We start from the raw sequence: 26,954 nt of genomic DNA, 5'->3' as shown, positions 1-26,954 counted from the left end.
TAACGTCACATTGGCATCAATCATCACTCCCCCCCCCCCCATCCATCTCTCTGTCTTCTCCATTGCGATTTCCTCTCGCCGTATCAGTCTGTTCATCCTCCCTTTTCCATTTGTCACGTCTACGTGATTGTTATTGCTCATTTGCGCTCTGACAGTATTAAAACACCTCAGGCTTACAACAGCTTGCTGTGCCATTTCATATTTTTCATGAAAACACTGGTGCCTGAAACAACGTTGAAGTGGGAGTGCGCAAAAACGAACACACATCATAAACGCCACGCGCTACACAGGAATTAAACTGTCAGACGAGTAAGGACTGTGTGCCAGAGCTGCTGTGTGCGGGTCTGTAATCAGCTTCATTATACTTGTGTGCTACTCGTCCTTTTGGTGGTCCATCAAGAATTATTTTAAAAGGGCACAAAATGCCTTTATTTCATAGCCAGGGGTGATTGCTGAAGCGTTTCAAAGCCATTTGACTGAAAATGAGTGCAGCTCAAGCGTGGAAATGGCAAGCTGTTTATGATGTCACCTAAACCCTGACTCATTCAGTAGGTTTCTATTCTGTATTTTCTGAAATTGCATGTCGGCCTGCTAGAGCAGATCTCTTTTGAGATAGCGGCAATTAATAAGTAATTTTCTCCCCCCCACCCCCCCACCCCAAACAATTCATAGCAAAATCTGCCTGACATTCATTCGCCATGTTTTCAGTGACGGAGCCAATGGCTTCGCACTCAGTTCACTCAGTTCTGATTGAACAATGACCGGAGTCTCGCTGTCTTGGGGTATTTATACCAAAGCACGACAATCCCTTCAGTCCAATCAGCAGCTGCCATATTAGAGCTGAAATGAAATGGTGGTGTGTTATGTTTTGCTCTTGTGTTCTTTGAGAGTGCGCTGCCGCATTGGCCAATCATTGGTGCAGCGTGCAGTCTCTTCCGTCTTTGTGATTTCTTTGGAATGTTGTTGTTTGCTTAAATTGCTCTCTTCTTGCACAAGAAAGCCGGAACAGAGCGCACGGCTCGAGAAAGGGCGGCTGATTGCGGCTATTGTCTAGCGAGTGTGGCTCATGGGCACTCACGGGGTAATTGCCGCTCAAGGAGGCTGAGGCGTGCACCAAAGGGAGAGACCGTATGTGTGCGAGAGTGAGTGCGCTGTGTGTTTAGGAGGATGAGAACAGAGTCGATGGTGTCGAAAGGGTTTCGCTTTATAATTTATGCTAATTTTTCCCAACAATGCTCTCTAGTTGGTAACCCCCCCTTACACTAGGACTCTTAAACTAGCTGTACTAACACACGCTCCCATTGTTTCACAAAAGACACAGTAGTTGGGAAATGGAGAAAACCAATCTAATGGATTTTATACCAGTTTATTGTGTGCCAAGACTACTCTGCGGGTTATAACCTGAAGTCCCATCTTTCACCGTGATGTGTGTCTTCGCCTTGCTTGAAGGCGATGTCAGCGAGATGGAAATGTTCAGAGAATAGTCTGCGCCATCAGAGCCCCGGAGCCATCATGATTTTTAAAAGACGTTATCTGTTAATGCGATGACGATGATCTTTGAGGGTTCATTCCACTTGAAGCACGACTTTTGTCAGATGTTGTTTTTGTACTATCGCACAAGATACATTTGCCTTTAAAGCCATAGCTGGGATGTGTTTGCCTGGCTTTCTCCATCCATTTCATTTAATTTATAGTGTGACACCTGGAATTGTGATGGTTTACATCCTTGTAGACACTCTCTGTCTGCATCTGCATCTCTTTTGATAAAATGCCAAGCTGCCGGAAATCTACACTTGCATTGATGAGTGGTTTTGTGTGCACATCAGTGTGAATGTGGAGATTTTATGGCCTGAAATACTGTCATGTGTATAGATGTGGGGGTCTTTGAACGCTTATGTTATCTTATGTTGGCATTATAGGGGGACAGCAAGGGGAAAGAGAGAGAGACAGAGAGAATGTGTGTGTACACTGTATATAAATTGGCAGGTTGTAATTAAATGTGCAGACCTCTCTACTATCTCCTCCTCCAGCCCTGCGCCAGTGACGCACAAACGGCTGCAGCAAAGTGAGTCATCCAGCCCTGAGGATCACCAGCCCTCCCTCTATCTCTATACCCCCCTCTTCCCCAGTCCCCCCTTGTACCTCTTCCTCTTACCCTCCTCCATTCAGTCCCTGCCACTCCATCCCTCGTCTCCTTTCCCCAATGTCCCCCCTGATTTTTCTAGTCACGTTTTTTCACTTATTGACCGATTCCCCCCATATGCGAGTCTCTCTGCATTTGTCTTTCTGTCTCTCTCCCACAAAATTTTACTACTTTTTCCACTATTCTCATCTTCCATCCTTTTCAGTCACTTTATCATTCTTGCATTCTCTATTATATTTTTTCCCATTCACATCAAATCGATTGAAATAAAATGGATGCTTTAGATGACAAAGTGCAGATGGTGGTAAGTTTAAGAAAGAAAGTAACATAAAATGGAAAAATGGGAAGGAATGAAAGAAAGAAACGAAGAATTCAAAAGTGGATGTTTGTCTTGCATGTCCTGCATCAAAGATGTGTCACGAGAGGTGATATACAGGTGCGTATGTATACTGGCAAGTTACCTTATATGAGGTGATCTGCCAAGAATGTGATTGTATGTAGTTACCATAAAAGCTAAACAAATGCCTGACTCAATATATGACTCATTTTTAATCACTACGTTATCCAAAGTTGACAGCTGCAACCAAAACAAGCAAGGAGCTGATGCACGAGTAATTGCGCAAACAGAAACGGGTCTATAAATCGATCAGAAGGTTTACACACATGCTTGGTGCTTTGCTGCTGCTTAAATTACAGTATTGTGTAGATTTTGAGGCTACTATTCTGTCCTTTTAAGAATTTTTGGAAGAAGTGGGAAGAAGGCCGATCATGATCCATGAGTCATGTAATTGTGAGCATGCCCTGGTTGGCTTTGACTAAAAAAATAAGTTCATTGCCTGAAGAAAAAAAAAAAAAAAAAAGCAATTTAGCACCTAACTTGCCGTGGTTATCCAATTAGCTTCATCTAAAACGCGGATATGCATGGGGAGCAACATACTGATGTAGCCATTTAAACGCTCTCAAAGATTCTGCTGAAACAATCAAATGAAATCTATTATTTTATTAAAATAAAAGTGGCTGTAGAATAATGGCTGAGTGAGCTGGCTTCCAATGTAAATAAAGAGGAACCGGAAATGTAACTTTTCAAATTCTGAGACTCATTCAGTTTGCTCAGCCATTGCAGATGTGCCATACCCTAAAGAGTCACACTAAAACCGTTTGACTTCCCAAATTGTCTCTACTCACAATAATGCATATGAATTTGTTTTAAACATGAACAAGTGCGTACATCAACTGTAGGATATTATATTTTGGTTACACTTGTGATGTAATAAAGAATAGAGCTGGTTGTAAATTACATTATATAATCAATATTTTCAGCTTTTAAGTGATGCTTAGCTCTAAGATGTTTTTAGTAAGTTAATTTTTCTTTAATCGTTGCTAAGTATATTCAAGATGTTCATTGCTAGTATATAATAAGAATCTAATTTGCACTGTTTCTCTAAGTAAACGCAATGAATAATATTATTTTAATTTACATAAACCAAAAATATTGTCATAAAAAGTGATTACTTAAACATTTTGATACATGAAAAATACCTCACATATGCCAAATGAGACTTAAATCATAGTGAATACATTGTGAGTTTGTGATATATTGCCTACATCTGTTCATTTAAATATTGCGTGGTTTTGAAATCTGGTCTCCTCATCTTCAAGAGAGGTTCAGATTGGAGAGGCAGTGTGGGCGAGTTAGCGGAGGCGATGGTGTGATGTAGGGGAGCAGGTATGTCCTTATCAAAACATTATCTGGGACAGCAAGGTCGTTGCTCGCCAGAGGACACCTTTCTGTACTTAAACACTGTATAAAAACCACCCACCAAGATACAGCTTACAGAAATAATCCGACAGGCAGCCTAGTTGATTCAGACTGTAAGAGAACACAAATGTATTTTGTGTCATTTATCTATGTGTGTGTGCGTGTGTGTATGCATACACTGCCATTCAAAAGTTTGGAAGTAGTCTCTTATGCTCACCAAGGCTGCATTTATTTTATCAAAATTTGCGTAAAAACAGTAATATTGTGATATGTTATTACAAAATAAAACAACTGTTTTCCATTTGAATATATTTTAAGGATTCACATGATCCTTCAGAAATCATTCTAATATGCTGATTTGGTGCTCAAGAAAAGTTTCTTATCAACAGTGTTGGAGGTAACACATTACAAGTAAAGGGAGTTACGTAATCGGATTACTTTTTCAAGTAACTAGTAAAGTAGTGCATTACTTTTAAATTTACAACATAATATCCATAATACAAGTTTTTCTGTTTCTATGTTTTCCAATTTATTGACTGACAGCTCTTCTGTTCCCATGTTGACAAATTGAGAGTAAAGGTGCAGAGGCGTTGTGTAGTAGTTCTAGACTAAATGTGAGCATACATTTATTCCTTTCACAATGACAGATTCAGGATTCCTCAATATGAATAAAAACAGTAAAATGCAAACTTAATTAAATGTTAAATAATACAAATACTTGATGAATTTATTCTCACTTTATTAACCAATGTCTTTACTGCTGACCTTCGATGATCCAATTTAACTACAAATAAGCAAAAAAACCATCACATTTGTGTTTCGTTTTTATTGCTGAAGTAGAAGTGTTGAGGTTTGTTTGAGCTGCACCTTTACTGTAGAGACGTGAATTAGCATTTCTTTCAGCCTGAGGAGGCTTATTCATTTCACTTTTTGTGTCAAACGGCCTTTGTTTGCCAAAAATAGATGACAAGCAAGCCCAGCCCAGGTGAGAAAAAGTAAAAGAAAAGTAATGTAACGCATTACTTTCCATTACATGTAATCAAGTAACTCAGTTACGTCTTTATTAAGCAATATTGTAATGTATTACTTTGAAAAGTAACTTTCCCCATCGATTATCAATGTTGAAATGTTGTGCTGCTTAATATGATTATTTGATTTAAAAGAATGTTTAAAAGAACAGCATTTATTTGAAATAGAAATCATTTGTAACATTATAAAACTTTTGAATTGAATGCGTCCATACTGAATAAGGTTCAAACCCACTGAACATCTCTCTCTCACAGCTTTATGTTTGCATCAAATATAACTTCCACAGTATGGTTGATTGATATGTACCTGTTAAAATGGATTATATGAGCCTATAGCCACAGATATGCTATCTGCTATTTCCTACTTTCTATGGCATTTGCATAATAAATCATATCCAGTGAGCCTGCAAGGAATGTTGAGAAGTCAGTGATCTGAAGACTGAACATCACTAAACATCACTTGTGGAGAAGCAAGTAGCCTATAAGCTAAACATAAAGAGGATTATTCTGGACATTTGTTTACAAATCCTAAGACAGAACACTCTGCTATTCACATAAAGTAATAAAAGAGACTATAATACCTTTGGATTGTGAAGAGGAAAGCCATTATAAACTGAGAGGCAATATTGCCGCAATGAATGCAGATGGAATATCATGTTTTGTAATGCGGCTCTTGCACAGTTGATGGGTGATATTCAGTCAACAGATGAGACACAAAGGCAACAACAACTACATTCTTTCATCCTCGCAGACGCCGGCCACCGTCTGTTTCATCCAAATATCCTCAATGAATCTTCCATCCTTGTGCCGAGGCTTATGCGCTAATCTCCAGTTATAATAGGCCTCATTATTAAACATATTGCTGTAAACCAACACAGCCATCTGGCTCACTGAGTGGAGCACTGAGTAGGACAAGAGCTACTGTTTCTTTCATGTCACCTAGTCGTAGCACACTGTAAAAACACAATCTGGTACGATGGCTGGTTGGGGGTTGGGGGTAGTGCGATTTGATTGACGAGGGCATGAATGACCTCATAATGGATGAATTTGTATGAGGCGATGCAGAGAGGGCTTTGATGGACTGAATCAGCCAGTGGTAATTAAACGATTAATAGTACTTAGCTCAACTCAGATCATCTCCTGCGCTGGCTCCCGTGGGGCCCGTCATCATGTTGAAATTACACAGATGTTATCGCTCTCCTCGCCTGTAGACAGACACGCAATCAGCGTTTGGTGCGGAGGCTCACTCACGTACGTTCGTACGTACGTATGCCACACCAATGTCAAATGAAACAAAAACAGATAATGGTGATGTTAATGTGGTGCCGTCCTCATTATCTGATCAAGTCAACTCTGTATGTGCCATTTCGCAAAGTCTAAAGGCAACAAATATTTCCCTCACACTCTTCTCCACTGAGAGTCTGAGACATATAACCATTGTAACTGGGGGGCATTAAGAAATATCCATGTTGTTTCCCCTCACACACAGTTTTTGAGAGATAATCAATTGTCCATGCTTTTATTGCATCCCCTCACTTTTCAAATCGCCCCTGCTTCCTTTACAAATCAATATGAAAGCACACATATTGCTTTTGGGCAAGTACACTTTTGGAGCAGTTTGATCAAGAAAACACATTGTGACTAAGTGTAAAATACAACGTGCTGCAATACGAATATCAAATTCCTTGGCTCACTTGGCTCAAATGCATGACATATTTCATTGATGTCTGTGGTCATGTTGACATGTAATAACAGTCTTTAAACATCTGGATTATCAGACATTTGGGGTGTAGAACAGCTGTCTAGAGATCATCAGTGGATTTTAAGAAAACGTGACTCTACATTTCGCTCAGTTTTAATGTTTCTTTTTTGGCTCAGGGAATGTATTGCATACTGATGGTGTGCTTCCATTCATCTTTTTGCGTTTTCTATCTGCCTCGCTCCCTCTCTCTCTCTCTCTCTCTCTCTCTCTCTCTCTCTCTCTCTCTCTCTCTCACACACACACACACACACACACACAAATTCGTTCCCCTCCCTCCCATTCGCTTGATCAGAGGCTTGTGGGTGTCTTGGATGAGTCATATCAGCAATTTACCCAGTTTAAAGTATCTTTCAAATTACTTCCCTTCCAGTTCGGTACCGTGCTGATAACCGATAACAGTTTTAGTTTCTACAAGGAGATTTGGAGGACACTAGTGCGCTCGTGTCATCGGGCGCGCGTGTTTATGGCGCGGTGCATGCGTGTAGTGTTGAGCTGCGCATGCGCGCGTCGCGTGCTCCGTAAACACCGAAAGTCATGGAACATGTGGCAGAAAACAGTGACGAAGACGTTACCCTGACCTTCAGGTTTATAAACGGATTACTCCACTCATTTACACTGTCGGGTCTAAATTAATTGAAGGTGACTTAATTTGTGCGGGGGGGGGGGGGGTGGGGGGGGGGGAATGCTATTTTGAATCATGCGTTTTTACTTGTACAAGGCTGCCTAACTGTTGAATGGCCATACCATTTTCTTGTTGACGTTTTAGACCGCAGTTATCTTTTGTCTTATCTTTATTTTTATGATACTTAACTCGCTCGTTTGAGTATTCCATCGACTTTAATCTTCAAAAGGCTTTTTCAAAAGACGCATAGCCTACCTTATCTTTTTAAAATCTCTGGAACGATGAAAACAGTTTGATAGTCAGTCTCAGTCTCTCTCTCTCTCTCTCTCTCTCTCTCTCTCTCTCTCTCTCTCTCTCTCTCTCTCCTAATATTTGCCTTTATGCCAACTTTAAATGTGAAATGGGCAGCAGCATCACAGAGGAGCCATAACGCTTGGTACCACGTAATGTTAGCGCCCTCTACTGGATTTATTTCCAGGAGATGTAGGCTACACTCAGACAAAGCAGTTTAATAAGCACTCTTGACTATAGGCTACACTAAATTGACTGTTTATTAAAGTCCCTAATGTAGGCTTAAAAGCGGTCTTCATGGAAATAGAAGTAAAATTTTGAATTAGGTCTAGCTATATAATTCAATACGTAAATTCCCTGACACAAAAATATCAGCATTCCGTGTGGTGTCCTTTGTCTTGCAAAAATGAGAAACAAAGAAAATAAAAATAAAAAATTGGGCTGTAGGCCCATATGACGAAACTACAAATATGCATGAACTCGTATTTTACACTAAATTTGGCAAAACATAAGAGTTCTATATTTCTATATGAGTCACTTGTCTTGCCGACTCCATGTCACTGTTTCTCTCCCTCTATTTATAAATATTATTTATAACACACATATTTTGAGATTTTTGCTAATATAGCCTATGTTTTGAAATAATTTCCTTTTTATTTTCGCTTTTATTTAAAGGCTGTTCTTTATACATTTTGCGAGCTCATTGGTGATTTTCCCTTAATATGCAGGCTAATGGATTTTTCTGTTATTTCTGTCGACATTTAAGTCTGTGCTAATAGGCTATTCAAAACATATATATTATTGGTAATATAGAGTGAAGACCAGTTAACAGAGAAATGTATTTAATATTTTGTAAGGGGGGACCACACAAAATACGTAAAATGATTTAAATGTGTTGACTTGTCCCTTAAAATGTCGAGACATCACTATTTTTTAAACTAACTGAACAAATGTAAATGCTTTTATTTGAACATCGCTTGCACCAAGTCCAAATGTTATGGGCGAGCCGATCCATCCTCTCTCCCCGTGAAAGAAAGAGAGATTGATGGCAGGGAACCGTGACTCTCGCTGATATCAATCGGCTCATTAACTCCAAATACGAAGCCAACCTCCGACGTAATATGTCACTGACTGACCAAAGGGTTTCATCGCACAATTCGGCGAAAAACAACAACGCACGAGATGCTGAACGTAAATACAGCCTATAAGGAAACGACGAAATTAAGTTTAGAATGAATAGCCTATATTATTTATATTTTTTCAACAACTGCCTTTTTAAAGCGGGCAACATATCGACTGGACATTTATTACAACGCAAAATGTCGTTTTCTACCACAGAAAATAATGAACATGTTGGTGGTATCATGACCATTTATCCATTAAATATTTGAAATGACAAAAGACTTCAATTAACATCGCGACAATACCGGTAAACACTTTTGGTTAACGTGAAGCGCGCGGATGTTACGAACTGTTCAAACTGTAAATATTGAGATATTCCAGTCTAACACTCCCCTGGGTAGACATTTTTGAAATGGCACACTGCAAAGAATAAATAAAGCGAACAGATCATTGCTGCCCGCAAGTTAGTATACAGTGACAATGGTCAAAGAGCGCGTGCTGACACAATGAACTGTCTCGATGGGGACGGTTCTTCATTGTCAATATTTACGTGCAATTTTAGCCCACATTGCTGAGTTTTACTCGTCAGCCTCAAGTGATTAAATGTGCCACGGGGCTCACGGACTGAGGCACCTTTCAGTCAGACATTTTCGACAAATCCGAGCCTATAGCCTCAAGAGAGCAGTCGCTTACGAGAATTTGCCATCAAACCAGATGCGATGCTCGTGTGTGGGCGCGAGGCTTGGGCTACACACCATTACGCTCGAGCCGCAGCCGAGTAAAATGTGAAATGGGAGAATTAATCGATCCCAGGACGATGCTTTTTTTCAGTCTCGTGGGAGTATGAATTATTTTATTCATGAGCGTGTTATGTCACTTCCATTAGGCTGTGGACATTTTTTGAGTGCATCTGAACATACATTTTCATAATTGCAGCCAACGTGTCTACAGAACCCTCAAAGTCTTGACGAATCTTTTCCTTGTGCAGGTGTGAACAATAATTCCTATCATCCCATAGACCCAAGAAAAGCTTCAAAAGCTTTAATCCACTATTTTGGCCATTTCTCTTTGTTCGACCTAAGTTTTAACATATAAAGTATTCATTCTCTTCTTGAGTGGGCATTTTGGGTCCTGTATGAAGTGCATGGGCAGTTAGGAGGAGGTGAGTCAGCGCGGGGGATGGAGAGCGCTGGTTAAGGGTCGCTACTGCGCTAATGCTGAGTGGCAGTCGATAATGCCAAGCCGTATCAAAATCTGACCCTTGGCCCTTGGAGCTCTTAAATTATTCGCCACCAAGGTAGAAAGGACACGCATTCACACTCATAGCCATTCGCGCTTTCCTTTGAAACCTTTTGTTGGATGCCGCATTTTTCTTTAAAGAATAAAAGGTCATTTTCCCTGTCAACTTAAATAACAAAAGTTATTTCTCGGCACTGTATAGCTGTTGAAAAATATTTATACCATCAGGGCGTGCTCGTATAGCCTACCTCTCTGGAGCGTCAAACGCACCATTTGTTTTATTTTTAAGTGCCACCCTTAAAATTATGGTTCTGCAGTTCATCATTTTAGTTTTCGCAAATTTGGCTGTAAATGGTTTTTGGTCTGGTTATATGGTTCTTTGGAAATGTAAAGTGTTATTTTTTTTTATGTTTCATTATAGATTCTTTAGATCAGTGTATTAGTTTCTTTAACGCACCACATGCATGGTAAAAAGGCAGGCTACTTAAAAATTTAAAAAGGTTGCAATGACACCAGGTTGCAAACCCTTTTGGTTCTAATTTGAACCTTTTTTCATCAACCTGATTAAGTTGGCTACTTGTAAATAGCAGCAATAAAATGAAATAAAAAGCAAACATACACAATAAAAGGGTTAGGAAGGGTCTTAACGTTTCACGGCAATTCAAGAACACGAGTCTATTGGATGCAACCTTTGAAAATATTGAAATAAGGTTCCCACTCTATAATGAGACAGCTTTGATGCTGCCATTTCGAGTGTGGCTCGTGGGACTTCAATATCCCCACTGCAACTAATCCAATTACACGAATCATAAACTGTGATTGGCGGGATTGCTGTTGGCTCCAATGCCACGCGAGCATTTTTCAATTAGGCCTATTCCTAAAACCTACAGTATTCATGTGAAGGTTCTAAACCACGCCATACGGAATTCTTATCTCGCATAATTGCAAGAGAAGAGAGAACGCCAAAGTATAGGTTGCTCTTGGAAACGTCTTGACTGTTTCTGGATTGTTGGTTGGTCAAGGGAGTAACTGAAGCTTACCTGTACACTCATATAATTAAAAAAAGACATGTTAATGTGAAAACATGAGAATGACGTAAGAGACAGATGGATGAAAGTCAGGGGCGGCAGGAGACAAAGAGCGGAAAATTGAACGAGCTCGGGAAATTGAGCGGAAGTAGAGCAGTGAAGCTGAACCGCCTGCGTCACGGTGGGTGCAACCGTTCGGTGTCTCTCCAGCTCTGATTAAGGACACCTCACAAACTATCAACAGGCCAAAAGGGTCTGCTAAGTAACTGACAGTGTCAATTTATAGGCTGCTGGATACATAGTATACCCTATAAATATGTCATATGTTTTGTAAATAAACTGATTTTAAAACTTAGATCTATAATGTTCAAAACAGTAAATCGTCTGTTCAATCAACTCCTAGATTTAGTTTCTGTATGAGTACATTTAGCAGTGTTTTCACCGTGTACCACAGGGCTCTGTTTTTAATGGAGAGACTGTTTCATTCATGCAATCTCTGTTCATTCATCAGAGCACCGTAGCGTACCCTCCGAGTTCAAACGAGACACGAAATTCTTATCAATGGAGAGTCTGACGTCAACAGCGGAGTTATGACTCGTCGATCACGTGTCCAGACGCGTCTATACAAATGGGAGTTGCGCTGTCCGTGGTCCTGAAAAAAATACACGCTTCGCATTCATCTCTCAACAGTGCAAGACAGACCGAAGTGTATTTCGAATAATTGTTTTGGGAAGATAACTTACTTTAACTCAAGTTATAAATGAATTTAAGGATTGCGGTTGTTTCCGAACCTCATCCAAGAAGCACAAGGTTCTGACTTCCAGCTATTTTGTTCGTGAAATCAGGTGAGTAAGTGCACTGACTTTCTTACATTCACCCAATAAATTGTTGATAGTTCCCTGTAAAAAGGAGAGGCTATAAAGGGTTTGAAATAAGTTTTCCGCTGATATTTAGCCTACTTTTGAGATCGCATGCTGTTGAATCTCAGTCATTCAAAGATATAACGTTACAGCTCAACCTATCAACAAGCGTTTCATTCATAAATTTCTAAGCGCCTTTTTTTGTTACAAGAATTCAAGATCCGTATCTGTATCTTTCTGACAATATAAACTTGATATGTGATGTCTATGATTTTCTTTGTTAAACAATACAAAATACTCTATGATTTTGTGCGTAGATTTTAAATAAATCTTAAGGCTAGTTCGCTCAGAGGTAGCCTAATTCTTTGAAAATCGAGATAAGAAAACGTTAGGCTTGTATTCATTTTATCCAAATCATACTGTGTTTATATGAATGAATAAAAAGAAAATAATTATTGCTTGGATTGACTGACATGGTAGATTTTTTTCTCTTGCTGCTTACATTTTGAATTGGTGAGAGCACAGATGAATTTATAATGTTTCATTTATATATACGTTCGAGTCTAGAATTTGTTCAAGAAAGACAAGTGTAGTGTACTGACAGTGTAGTTTTATATTATTTACCAAATTCAGGCTTGTTGTGGTGCTTCGCTAATCCGACTCAAAAAGTGATCGGTGAAGAGGCATCCAGAGAATCGTCTCGATCTTTCCTTTATACGTGGTTTCTGTTTGGACTCAATTTAATTAAAGCGTCAAAATTAATTTGATTTAAAAGGTGATAATGTATTTTGCTGGCCACGTAGTGCTGTAAAACAACTGCACGATTTAATATCTGATCGTACTAATTAAGTTAAGCAGATTTCCGCGCACGCACGTTGTGCTGCTCTAAATGTTAAAATATAAGCGCCATAAACGGTAGTCTTGTAATGCTCAGAAAAAGAAAAACCACAAAGATTAATCACATTTTTTTCTTTTTGTCTTTGTAAGGTGCTCCCCTCTCCCCCATCCTGTCCTCTCTGCATGGTCATGTTCTGCTGTTGCTACCCCTCCAGCACCTCAGCTCTCCTGTTAGTCCTCCTCAGCCTCACCCCCCTGCTGGCCCTGGCTGCCCCTGCACTTCCGCAGAGATCTTCAGTCAGCAGTAGCATCAATGAGGCTCTCCACTTGGCAAAAGAGGACCCGGGGGCAGCAGAAGGAGCTGCTTGGACACATAGGAAAGTGGACAGCCTGCTCCAGAAACCCTTGGGTCAGGAACATATCTCAAATATGGACTCTGCCAGTGCTCTAGCTTCAGTTCTGCTTGAGGCTCTCGACCACCCAGTTAGAGAGAAGATGACCCAGGGGGATTCTGAAGAAGGACTCGCAATGGAGGCAACAAGGAATCAGGGAGACCTTGAGCAGGACACAGATAAATCATTAGAGGCAGTACAGCCAGGCGAGGAAAACGTGAGGCAAGAAAAGCCAAAGGATGAAAGTGAGATTGAGGAGGAGGATGAGGTGAATGCGGCTAAAGACTGGCAACTGCAGAGTCAGTCTAATGTGGCCACACTCCAGCGCAAAGCCAGGGGCTATTTCCAAAACATTGACCTCGGGCTGCAAGACAATGAGATCCTCCCACCTCTAAAAGGCTACAAAGCCTATAACCAGCAGTTGGCCCAGGCGACCAAGAAGCTTAAGTGGCAGGAGGAGCGAACGAGAAACCCATCCCAGCTCGACAGAAACTTCATGGATGGTTTCGATTTTGTGGAAGAAGAGGAGGAGGAGATTCTGACCGGCAAGGAAGAGGAGGCACAGGCTCGTGCAGAGCAGGAGGAGGTGAGTAGGCAGGAGGCGGAGGCGCAGGAGGCACGTGAGGAGGAGCAGAGATTGGCGGACATTGCCTCTGATATGCTGCTGGAGTACATGGGCAGGAAGCAGAAAGCATCGTCCTACATGAGAGACATGAAGGCGGTGGCTCTTCTAAACAATGTAGCCGAGGACAAGCGCTCGAACGAGGTGGAGGACAGCGACGATGACGATGAAATGGATCCCCAGACCATCGACAAGCTGATCGAGATCTCCAGCAAGCTGCACTTGCCTGCTGACGATGTGGTTGAAATAATCAGTGATGTTCAGGAGAAGAAGAAAAAGAGGAAGGATTTACCCCCGAGTAACACCCCTCGTTTCCGCCCTCTAGTTCCTCTCAAAGCCAAGCCAAGGCCTCAGGCGAATCAATATCCTAAGTCACCTAAGAAATCCTCTTATAAAGTTGATCCATATAAGAAATGGTACAAGGAGAAAAACAAAGGCAAGCTCAGTAAGCAGGACTACTGGTTTAAGCCGCAGAAGCAGTTTCTGGCCTATCCCTCGTTCCCCTATTATCAGAAGCCATATCGAGCCTATTACCCAGTCTTCTTCCCGCCCCCAAAGCCGCGGTTCTATACAAATCCTGCTCTGTCATTTGACTACAACTTTGGGGGATCCATGGGATACGGCGTGAAGCCTCCAAACCGTAGGTATAGAGACAGGCCAAAGGCGAGGGACTGGAAATGGGCGCAAGCCCCTCAACGCTCGCAGAGCCAATACCCACAACCGGGCACTGTCATATCTAATTACATTCTGCCCCATCCCCGAACTTACCAGGCTCTCCCTATGCCCAAACCACGTTCTCCTCCAAGTGGGAGAGCACCTTCTTACATCTACCCACCAGACTATGTGTACGATGAGCCGGAGTCCCCGCAGGAAAGTGATGAAGAACTGGAGAACTTCATTGAGAAGATTTATTACAACCGTAGGTTATTTTAGTCAGTCGCGAGTTCAGGATATTCTTAAGCGATGAAAGAGTGAGGAGAAAAAGCTGACAGGGAATTTGAGTGACAGGGCTGTGAAAAGACAGTTAGGTGTTTCTTCTCCACTCTTGTGTTTTGATACATTCCAAATCAGGAACGGAAGAGACGGTGCTGCTATATCAGAACCTCTCTGCGTGCACTCATTTGGTTTCTCTCGCAGTTTACATTTTAATTTGGTGAGAGAATACACAGGTGAATTTGTAAGGTTTCATTCAGGTATGTTTTTGATTCTCTTGCATGTAAAAAAAAGGACAAAAAAAACACACACACACAAAAGAGAAAACAAAAAGAAAACAAAAACAAGCAGACAAAATGGTCAAATGAAAACATTTTCGGTGCCAAATGCAAGAGACCCATGTTTATACAACGATTTATTTTCTTTAGGAAACACTTGATTAATTGAAAAGCAAAGCTTTTGGTTGAGATCTTGACACTGCAGGGCGCAGTAATAATTGCTATGGCACTAATTACACAAACAAGTTACTGTCCAATTATTACAGGCTTTTCCTGAAGGTCTGTTGGATTGTTTTGATCAATGTTCCTATTGCCTTAATACTGATCACTGTTTTAGCTCATCCATGTGCATGCAGGTCTTGCACCACTTAAAAAAAAAAAGAAAAGAATTCTGTCATGCAGGCTGTAAACAATGCTTGAAAGGAAATCTTCCATTTTATTCACAGAAATGCAAAATCTTTGCTAGGTCAGTGCCCTGTCAATCTACTTGGTGGAATACCTGTACACATGTGATTTAATGTCAACTTCACATCTTGACAAAATTTGGAAGACATTTTAAAAAAGCCCCTGTTACTGTGGGTTACCTCCAATGTTCAACCACTGAGTACAGGATCTTTGTCTTGGGAGCCAAAAGAACGCTGTATAGTATAATGTTTGTTCCTAAAAATGAGTTTTAAAATGTCTGAAGTTTGTGAGGAATACTCTGAGGGTGAACAGTTTGCACGTCTATCTGTATTTGCATCTTTAAAAAAAAAAAAAAAAAAAAATCTGCCAAATTTGGGGAAAATTTCCTTGATCAAACTGTGATTATTTTAAAAATTATTAATAAAAAAAAAGAAAACAAAGAAAGACAACTCTAATTACTATAGCAAGTGTTTTCATCAGTGAACTGTCTTGTGAAAGGAATTTGTTGTTGTCAACTTTCAGATTGTAAGTTGTACAGTGTCAAATAAACAAATGTGTGTGCAATGTGTAAATAACAGCATGTTGATTACTAGTTTTGCTATATAACGAAAATAAAAGCAATTATTTTATTAAAGTCAGTTTTTTTTAACAAATGTCTTATTGGAACGTCTTTGATCAGATCCTGAGCAGAAATTAATACATTTCTGTACCACAAAGAGTTCTCGCTAGGACAACATATGCCGTTTCTTATCTCACCTGTAGCAGAAATTGCATTTGACGTCACAGAGAGTTTGAACCAGCATGCCCAGTACTTCTTTGAATTTTATCTGTATTTTCCACAAGCATTTTCTCATGCTGTATTATAACAGAACACTGAAAACACAAACCGATTGACTATAGAGACTATAGATTTTATTCTCCAATTACTCACATACCTATATGTGCCTGATCTCTAATGATTCTTAAAAACCCTTACAAGTCACGACTGCATTACTCATGTTCCGCAACAAACATGTTCACTTGAACAAGTTCTGATTATTAAGATAAAATATATAGAAATATAATTACCAAACATAAGACCAAAACATGTACAGAATTATGTGAAAGAAGATCTGAATGCATGCGCCTTTAACTAGCAAAAAGCAAATCCGTCTTTTCAACCTCCTGAGAATGATGCTGCTCAATGAGACGCTGCTAGATGAAAGTCATTCGCTAATAAAAAGAACTTAGAATAATAAAAGGAGAGTAATGTGAAGGGAATAGACATGGAGACACACTGAGACCAAATGAAAGAGAGGGGTGGGGAGAGAGAAAGCTGCAGTGATTAATGAGTCACATGATTGACGGGTGAGTCATCTACTGCCATGCACCACTGCAGAACCTCGAGCACTTATACCCTCTCCCTCTCTTACACACACACACAGGCACAGGCACAAACACCAGCCCACTCCCCCCCCCCACACCCTGACTTTGGACACAATGCAGAACTCAATTATGCTCAAAAAACACCTGCATTAGGCAACATGCAAACACACCTTGCTCTCTAATTCAAACTACACTTGCATTTGGTTAAGATGCCATTAAGACCTTACGCCGGGCAATAATAGTGGGATTTAACCCCAAACAGACGTTCATTATCGTACTGGTGCACTCTAAACGTCTGTGGCTTTCGCTCCAGCTGCCTTTAGTGGTCAATCCCACTGCAAATTAACCATTGCGACGGCAGACGACCGCTTGAAAATTTTCCATTAGTGACCAGAGTGCATTGGCTATGGGGGACAGTCGTTTATGAGCCTCTGATGTGTTTCTCTCATTTCTTTCCTTCAGCTTTTGTGCCGGAAAAAACGCAGAGGGCCGTGAATGAGCATAAGTGCGGAGAAGTCTCACGGCGCTGCTGTCGGAGGCTGGTGAGTCATGGCCACTTACGTTCTGCCTCAACCTCCATTTTGAAACAGTTTCATTGAAATATGCAAAGAGTCTGTTAAGTTACGCCGGTAATTACAATAAATGGAAGCCTGACTGTTCAAAAACTTCACACACGAAACGTTCCGAGTCATTAATGTACACTGCGGCCCCATGTTCTCCATCTGTTGCTCGTGATCGCACGCATGCAGAAATCAGGCATAAACACAGCCCTGATGACAGTGGCGCCAGTACTTCAGAGGTAAAAAGTGCCTGATAATGACTGTGACTCAGACAGCAGCTCTAATGATGCATTCTGCCAAGCCAAACCGAACAACACAGCACGGGAAAAAAACACTCTCGGATGAAACTTTCTCCGTGACACACGCGCTTTAAGGTGCTTCAAAGTGCCTTGAAGCTCTCTGCTGCCTTTGTAGATAGACAACCCCCATTTATGCCCTTCCTGGATTTCAGTGATTAGCCATAATTGAACAGAATCATTTAAAATCTCGGAGCGGTTGTAAAAAAAAAAAAGAAGATGAAATAAAAAATTCCTCTTCCCCCCGATCCTTTTCTGTATGCCAAACCTTTATGCATGATGATAATTACCATGTAATTACCATTCAATTATACCCTCTGCTCTCGCCGTAAGAGCTGTCAGTGTGTCCGTTAAGAGCTGATTGCCAGTGTCTGCCGTTGTGTCTCTTGGGATGTTTTTGCATTTACGCCAGTTTCTGGCATCAAACAGCATTTGTCGATTTCAGATGTTGCTGTTCTGTCATATTGTAATGTATGGCGGCGGATATGTGGGCATACAGCTTTAATATGTCACTGGTTTCATATTAAAGACCGTGTGAAATAATTTTCTTTCGGAATCAATTCAAAATGTTCCATTTCAGCCGCCGGGGGGAGAATGCTCTTTGACAGCACTGGCAGGGGCGCACAGGCGTCGAGCTCTCGGCTCCCAGCATGCACCAGCAGTCATGTTTCCATTAAAGAGCTTTGATTTCTCTGACAGTTAAACAAGAGGAATGCCATAACTATCAAGTGATGTCTGATTAATGTTGCTGGTTATCTTTTACGAAGTGTATTGATGTAAATAGAAGTATAGAAACTGTGTATTATGACTATAATGTCTGCTCCACGCAAGCTAATGGTACCCTGATTCTACTGAAAAGTGTTGATCACGATCGGCTCTGCAGAAACACCTGCAGAAGGTTAACTGTGAGTGGAAAAACAACAACATTTCATTCATCTGCCGGTTGGGTTGGTGCCTGCCGCATTTAAAAAAGAAATGGGGGAGGTGAAGAGGGTTGAGGAGCTGATAGAGTCAGAGAGAATGGAGGGAGCGAGTGAAACCGAGAGAATAAAGGTGTAGGTCTGAGTGACTCACCCTCTATAAGTACTTATCCAGCAGCTCTGTAAAGTGGTGGACCACCTTCAGAGTAACAAGCTCATTGCCTGCCTCCTCTAGCACTGAACGCTCTCATATATAGGGGTGTTTCTTCAACCCATGTCCCAGGGGTTAAAAAGTAATAGATTTCAATGTTTTCTTTTTTGTCACACAAAAAAAAAGAAGATTTAAAAGTTTTTAATTGACCCAGACTTTCAGTCTTAAAATACAAAACTCAAAACAAAATATATTTTATATATTTTTAAATGAGGGAAGGAAAACATGGAAGGAAACTCGATGCATTAAGAGCCAGGGGATGAAATGAAAGGTAAATTGTACCTAATTTGTCTTCCGGGAAACATGTAAGTATATTCTGTTGCTTCCGAAGGGCATTACTAAATGAAAAAAAAAGAGACATTTAAGCAAAATAAGAAAAATTTGGACATCTTCATCCGGTTAAAAAATTGTCACACCCTGGCTCTTAATGCATCGTGTTTCCTTCTGGAGCATCTGTGAATGTTTGAACATTTTTTAGTTGTGTTTGAGTCCCTCATTTGTTCTCAGCGTGAAAAGATACGAATCTCAAAATCAAACAGTCACTGCTGGAAAGGGTTCAAATATGCAAAAGATGCTGGAAAACTGAAGAATTTGCAGGACCTGAAGGATTTTTCTGAAGAACATTGGGCAGTTTATCAGGACAAACAAGGCAAGAGGAACAGAACAGAACCAAACCAAAACGCAATGAAACTTAACAAATATACAGTAGTCAACATTTGAAGTGGATCAAAACCTTTCATCAAAGTTATACATGAATTTTGAACAAAACCCGTTTTTGCCTTAGGACAACTTTGATTAACTTTTTTGATCCACTTCAAATGTTGACTAATATATATATATATATATATATATATATATATATATATATATATATATATATATATATATATATATATATATATATATATATATATATATATTAGGGCTGTCAAACGATTAATCGCGATTAATTGCATCCAAAATAAAAGTTTGTTTTTACATAATACATGTGTGTGTACGGTCTATAATTATTTTCTATATATAAATACACACACATGCATGTATATATTTAAGAAATATTTGCATGTATATACTGTGTATATAATATATATTATATATAAATAACACATTTTCTTTATGCATGTGTGTGTATTTATATATAGAAAATAATTATACTCCGTACACAGACATAAATTATGTAAAGACAAACTTTTATTTTGGATGCGATTAATCGCGATTAATCGTTTGACAGCCCTAATATATATATATATATATATATATATATATATATATGCTGGATAACAAAGAACCAAGAGAACTAAGGGCTTAAATACACAGGGTATAGGGAGCTAAATAAATTTCAGGTGAAACTAATTAGTAACTATGGAAACAAACTGGCACACATAGGAAACTTTGAAACCTTAGAAAATTTTCAGTTGAAATGCGCTCTATGGTGTTTTAAGCCCCCAATGGATCCTTAGAGGCAGCTAACCCTACCCTCAACCTTAAACCTACCCATCCCCTCGCTGCCTGGAAGGCGCCGTTGGGGGCTTAAAACACCAAACACCTTGAAATGCGATCAGAAGAGGAAAACGTTGGTCAAAAACTTACGTTTAGACACAAACTGACCACGGACTGTGACTTTAAGATGTCATCTTTACTTTCTCTTTACTTTTTCATCTTTACTCAACTGTCACAGAATGGAAAGCACAGGATTGTGGGATATCATAGGCAGCGAAGGACACATCTATGCTGCCTTCAAAACTCGATCAGATATGAAGGCATCGCAGGAGACAGGAAGTGAAGCTAACATTGGATTCGGACGTGCCTTGATGCCTTACTACCTTGGAATGCATCCTCCGAAGGCAGCATTTATCAGTTTTCAGATGCAGCCTATGTCAACTTACAATGACACGGAAGAGGAACACACACGCACACACTAATAGTGTGACATAATAGAAAACAACCAAAACAATCCAAGGTTTTTATTTAACACCTTGGCTAGACTAACAAATAAACAAGCGTCACCTGAACAAAATATCCCGTTACAGTTTAGTAGTAATGATTTCATGAACTTCTTCACTGAGAAAATAGAAAGCATCAGAACCACAATTGTAAACGTTCAATCTTCAATCGCGCCTTATAATTCAGCTTCATTTATCACCCCGCAAGAACAATTACAGTGCTTTACAACTATAGAACAAAAAGAGTTAAATAAACTTATCACTTCATCTAAAACAACAACATGTTTATTAGATCCTATACCAACTAAACTACTGAAAGAAGTGTTACCTATAGTCAGGGCAGGACTTAGGGTGGTGGGGGCCCCTGGGCTTGAGTCACTTTCGGGCCCTACCTTCTATACATTACTTTAAATAGAACAAAATGATACATACACAAGCTATGTATTAGAGCTACAAAATTCTGGATAAACTGAGAATAAAAATAGAGATCACGATTCTGAACAAACAACTAAACAAAATAACATAATTTATGTTAATTGCTGAAGTCTATTAAAAATGTTTAATTAATCTGAATTATTAAAAAAAGAAAACTTGGGTTTGAATGAATGATTCAATTCCTCAATCAAATGCACTTGTTTCATAGATGAATCAGCATTTTTGAACGAATCTCCTGAATGAAAGATTCAATGACAAATGTTTTTTAAAAGTCATTTGTCGCCATCTGGTGGCGTAACAATATAATCGATCCAATCGTTATTTGAAGTGCAAAGCTACTTTCAAAAGGTGACTGGTACCATAGACAGTGTTACAATGTTAAAAAAAACGTAATAATTTATTTATATGACCACTGATTGAAGCTTGAAAAAGTTTTTTTCCAATAAATAAATAATGATTAAATCATCGCGCTCACTAAATTCGAGGCTTTTGGTCATACCTAGGATATCCAGATCCACCAAAGGAGGGAGATCATTTTCACATTTAGCTCCAAAACTCTGGAATAGCCTTCCTGATACTGTTCGTTGCTCAGACTCGCTCTCCCAGTTTAAAACTAGATTAAAGATGCATCTCTTCAGCCAGGCATTCATATAATATTTTTAATCTTACAGTTAAATCCGGTCTCTAGTTCATAAACGCCAGAGGAGAACTGGCCCCCGACTGAGCCTGGGTTCTCCCAAGGTTTTTTTTTCTCCATTAGGTCACCTGATGGAGTTTCAGCTCACCATTAGGTCACTTGATAGAGTTTTTCGGTTCCTTGCCACTGTTGCCTTTGGCTTGCTCAGTTGGGGATATTTTGGGGATATTTAATTTTAATTTTATCAATCAATAAATTCCACTAGAAACAAACCTTGTTGTATTATTTTAATGTAATACTGTGAAGCTGCTTTGATACAATCTGTATTGTGAAAAGCGCTATACAAATATACTTGACTTGACTTGACTTGACACACACACACACACACACACACACACACACACACACACACACACACACACACACACACACACACATACATATATTTGACATAATTCTTCACATTTTTATGTTTTCAAAGATAATCGGATATATTAATGTATTTATTTACCAAGGTATGAACTCAATATTTTAAATAAAATGTCATAAAATGCCACCAGAATGTTACACAATCCATAATATATACGATGTGACGGATGCAGAACAAATTACAGAATTCTTTTGTGAGTTATGCATATTCACTGTCGGACATTGTTAGGAGACAAATGAAAGTGTGGTTAAAGAGAGTCTATTTTCTAAAAGCCCACAGGGACAACACTTGAACACACACTCAAAGATATTGCTCCACATGAACCCACACTCACTCTTTGGTACTATATTAGGTCCACACTGTGTATGCAAACAGACCTCTTGTCTCTAGGGCGTAATCCATTTGATGTTTACATCAAGTGCTATTGTGGCAGATGGGGTAAAATGTCCCTCAGGGGTGTTTATCCTCAGCTGGGGAGTCCAGACTGCTGACTGACTTGAGGCAGACGAGGCCTGACACCTGAGCTCCACTGCTGTCACTCTTTACAGCAAATCTGCTTGTGAGCCATTGAGATTCATCAAATATTGAATAGCCACAGTTTCCGTTTCGTTAGAAGAAGGGGTTAGAGAGAGAGAGAGAGAGAACTAGAGAGCGGATAAAACAAAAAGAGGTTGTCCCACGGAAACGGGAGGTCAGTGAGATGGCGGGGATGGTTAATGACGACCAAGCGGCCCAAGTGGGGTAAGTGAGCTCCACAACACTTAATTGCTGATGGTTTGGCTAGTGTCAGAGTGCGTTAAAAGGTCTCGGCTGGGGATACTCAAGCCTCTTGAGTGTAATTCGTAGACAGATGGATTAATTGATAACCTCCCGGTGAGGGGTAAATAGTAGGAATTGAGACTAAACCGTCTAGGCACTGTGTAAGGAGAAGTTAAGCCATGTGTTAAGGATTTTATTCAAATGTAAAAATAAACAAAAACAAACAATGTGCTTTTAATCTCTACACTCAGTCTTTCTTACACAAATACAGAATGAGTTCGAGTGATCACAGCAACAAGGAACAAAACTCTTCACAGGATCAACAGCAGCAGGTCAGAGTTGTTCTTTATCAATGGACCAGTCAACAGAGATTTCCTACAGTTATTCTCTAAATTATATTAGTTGTGTGTGTGAAAATATTTCACTTTCAATGATTATAATTCCATGCAGTTTCAATTAAGATTACCCTGTTGACATTGTTGCTTATTACATGGCGCTCTAGAATTCTTGCTTCTGATTGGTCAGAGGAGCATGTCACACAGAATGCGTTCTGGCCTTCAGTCTATGGTGCTGGCGTTTAAAAAACGCGAAACTCAGCGCAGTGAAATAGAAAAGAACTCAAGGTCAGACGCGTTTTAAACTTTAATGTTAACAACGTTAAACTTTTATTTACTTAAACTTAACAGCGCGCATGTTTAGGCTACATAAAACAATTTAAAAAAACAACACAAAACGCGAGGAAGAGAACACAAGATCTCCAGACACGTTTTAAAAGGTGAACTTCTTTTATTTATTCATGTAGGAAAGACCGGGTATGGTTTTAACACTTTTTGCTTCTGCATCTGTAACTCACTGAATTTTTGAGTGCTCAAACCTTTATACAAAGTAGCCTACCCACATTTGTTAACCACAAAAAACACCAATTCAAACCTCTGTAAGAACATCACAGCCCTTTTGAGTTGATGGCAAAAACATGGTGTGTTTTTGTTCAACCTCACTATACCGGGGTAGGATGTTGGCTAAGTAACAATTCAACTAAACAAAAGATGCAGAAACTGAGGCCACATTATGCAAAATGTTTAACAAAATATGAAACAATCAAAAACAATTGCTCTTTCTCTGTAACTGAACAAATCCACTTTCTGTTTGACCCAGGAGTGTGTGCATGTGTGTAAATGAGTCCTTAGAAATTCAATATTGATGCTTAATGAACACTTGACTCAATTGCACCTGTGTAAAAAACACTGTCAATGTGTGAGTCTGTGTATCTATTTGAATATTCTCAATCAGAGTCACAGTGGTGACAAATATGTTAACCCTGGAGTGCAGGCTTGGTGGGCCTTGAAACTGCATAGGGTACATTTTACCCACATTTCCATTGGATTTGAGCTGCCAAACGGCTCCATACAAACAACACAAAAGTTTACATTGTTTAAGGTCTCATAATTCTCACCACTGGCTTTCAGCATTGTCTTCGCAACTGATCTGACTGCCCTTCTTTGAAACCTCATCAATTCCTTGAACAAATTTTTCAAAAAAAAAAAAAAAGTATATATATTCACTGAAATCTTCACTGAAATCACATACTTCCCTACTAAATAGGTGAAAAACATTACGTGACAAAAGAAGTATGGCCGAATTTACAGTAGCCTACTTACAGTTGCCTAAAAGAGTAGGCAAAAAGTACCTGGATGACCTACTACTTCCGGCGAGACCTAAAGTATGCATATGATGGACACTTTACTATCCCATGAGGCCATGGGAGAGGATTTGTGAATGTGAGTGAAGCGACACAACTGACACCGTAGGTCACATGATAATGACGACATGGCGAATGTAGTATGTCTGGATTACAGTCACACTACACACACTCATACTAAATAGAACCAACTTTTTTAGCAGTCGTGAAGTAAAAAAAAAAAAATGTGTATGTGTATAAAAAGTATGTGATTTCGGATGCAGCCAATCATTATAGGATCCGATAGAAAGTGGGTAAACATTGAAATGATCATAGCACTCCTTTATCCATGATTGGTGGAATTGGTTGTGTTGTCACTCTAAAAAATGCTGGGTTGTTTTAACCCAATTTTGGGTCAAATATGGACTAAGCCAACGTTGGGTTAAAAATGCAATTTAAAAATACTCTCCCCATGTTACAACAATACCCCGGCTGAAATCGCATACTCATGGGATAGTGAAGTGTCCATCGAATGCACACTTCAGAATCCCGCCGGAAGTAGTAGGCCATCCGGGTGCTTTTTGCCTACTCTTTTATTAGCACTGTGAATTTGGACATGCTCATTTTGTCGTATGCTGTACGCTTACTATCTAGTAGGGAAGTGTGCGATTTCGGACGCAGCCCAAAACGCATATCGATTTTAACTTGGCGTCTTAAAATGCAAGGGGCAGTGCGCATGTTTACATAAAACAATTAAAAATCAACGCAAAATGCAAGACAGTGCAGTGAAATTAAGAAGAATCGCATGTTCACGAGACCAGTTTTAAAAGTTCAGCTCATTTGTTTTTCTTATTTTAACTTTGCGTGTTTAAACGTCTGAAAAGCAGCAAGTATACGTTTCCATGAACGCAAAAACGTGTTCTGTGTTAACTGTCCCTAAACTATGCTAATCCTTCTCTTTCTTTGTGCTGCTTGACAGAGCGTTTCCTGCGAGGAAGGGAGCTGTTGTGTTAGTGAGAGTGTTACACAGGAGAAACCTGAATCCGGTCAGACCCCAAACATTACACAGGCCTTGGCAGCGACTCCTGTACACACACAGAGTATGTCTAAACCTGTCACTGTTACCCAGCTGATAAATGCTTACACTGATAATACAGATAAGGAACATTTAAAAATGCTGAACAGTTTGTCCTTTGTGTAAATATTCAACCCTGGAATGCAAATGACATTTACTCAGGTGGTGATGGGAAACAATGGCCAGTGCACAGGCCTAATTTACTTTTGGCTATTTTGGGCTGTTTGTCTAGAGCTAGTGAAATATTGCTCAAATATCTTGTTGGCACACTAAGTTAATGAGTGTGCACTTCACTACAGGAGTTGCCCTTGAACTTTGTTGGTACTGCTTGAAATCTCAACCCACTGAGGACCTCAACATACCTCAGGTACAGTGACAAGCTCATGTTTTTAATATGTGTAAATAGGGCATGCTGTTAATAGATTAATGATCTAGTTTGTCAGCCTTTTTGACACTAGATAGACTCGGGGGTTAGATTTCATTCGACCTGTCATGCTTTCAGGATCTTGTTGCAACCAACTCAGCTGGTTGTAAATTATGTAGCTGAGAGAGTTAGCTTTGCAAAATATAACGTGTCATTCCCGTATCTGTACAGTAGATGGGGCAGTTCAGTAACAGTTTTGTTTTAGCTGCAGGTGGACAGTGAGGATCTAACACTGCCCCCCAGTGGTGAACGCTTGAACTACCAGCGAGACCCTAGGCCTCATTTTGGAGTAGCCCACTCCTCTCGCTCTGTATCTTTCCCCCTGTGGGACACTGATAGGCCAAGAGAGATGAAGAGGGGGGAAGAGGAGGAGGAGGAGGCCATGGATTCTGTCAGCTGTTGTCCTCACTGCCATCTTGGGCTGCCACGTGATACACTGCGCTGGCATGAAGTAAGTAGACACACAGTTGTGTTCAAAATGGAATACTAGTGTACTGTGTGCTTACTGTATATACATTGTATACTGCAGACTTTAATAATAAATAAATAAACATATTTTGCAAAAAAAAAAAAAAAATCATAAGTCATATTTATGAGATGAAAAGTCACAATTCAGACTTTCATAATTATAACATAAGAAGTAAATGCACTAACTGGTCACTTTATTAGGTAAACCTTGCTAGTAATCCTTTAAACAATGCTCAATTGGTACTAAGGGGCCCAAAGAGTGGCAAGAGAATATCCTCCACAGAGCACAGACTTAATTTTGATCTCTTTTCAAAGATGGCACTTGGCACAAGTGAAAAAAGTTAACTTAAAAAAAGTTACAGAATTTTACGTTTATTTTTATGAATAATGCACAAAAATACTATTTTCAATTTTTATATGAAATATATATTT

At 39.7% G+C, this 26,954-nt stretch overlaps 2 protein-coding genes across 7 annotated transcripts in view; both read left to right on the top strand.

The window, feature by feature from the left end:
- LOC307152749 (uncharacterized protein) overlaps nt 1-26,954 on the top strand; it is a 47,676-nt gene that overhangs the window by 18,228 nt on the left and 2,494 nt on the right. Inside the window, exons 1-6 of one of the 6 annotated variants that reach the window (XM_079861654.1) lie at nt 7,249-7,276; nt 17,149-17,228; nt 23,149-23,209; nt 25,535-25,655; nt 25,930-25,997; nt 26,260-26,505. In XM_079861654.1, the coding sequence (XP_079717780.1) occupies nt 23,150-23,209; nt 25,535-25,655; nt 25,930-25,997; nt 26,260-26,505 (495 nt within the window). In that variant the 5' untranslated portion in view covers nt 7,249-7,276; nt 17,149-17,228; nt 23,149. Of the gene's footprint in view, nt 1-7,248; nt 7,277-17,148; nt 17,229-22,765; nt 22,860-23,128; nt 23,210-25,534; nt 25,656-25,929; nt 25,998-26,259; nt 26,506-26,954 lie in introns of those variants that run through there. The other 5 variants (XM_079861653.1, XM_079861652.1, XM_079861655.1 and 2 more) reach the window with 5 other exon arrangements.
- LOC307152786 (uncharacterized protein) lies at nt 11,646-15,662 on the top strand. The gene is made up of 2 exons (XM_079861713.1): nt 11,646-11,839; nt 12,842-15,662. The coding sequence occupies exon 2, from the start codon at nt 12,875-12,877 to the stop codon at nt 14,636-14,638; it is 1,764 nt and encodes a 587-aa protein (XP_079717839.1). The 5' UTR covers nt 11,646-11,839; nt 12,842-12,874; the 3' UTR covers nt 14,639-15,662.

The sequence above is a fragment of the Squalius cephalus genome, assembly GCF_949319135.1.
Source record: "Squalius cephalus genome assembly, chromosome: 24".
In the NCBI taxonomy this organism is placed as follows: Eukaryota; Metazoa; Chordata; class Actinopteri; order Cypriniformes; family Leuciscidae; genus Squalius; species Squalius cephalus.
The sequence above is the reverse complement of the archived record's forward strand: the minus strand, read 5'-3'. Positions and strand labels throughout refer to the sequence as shown.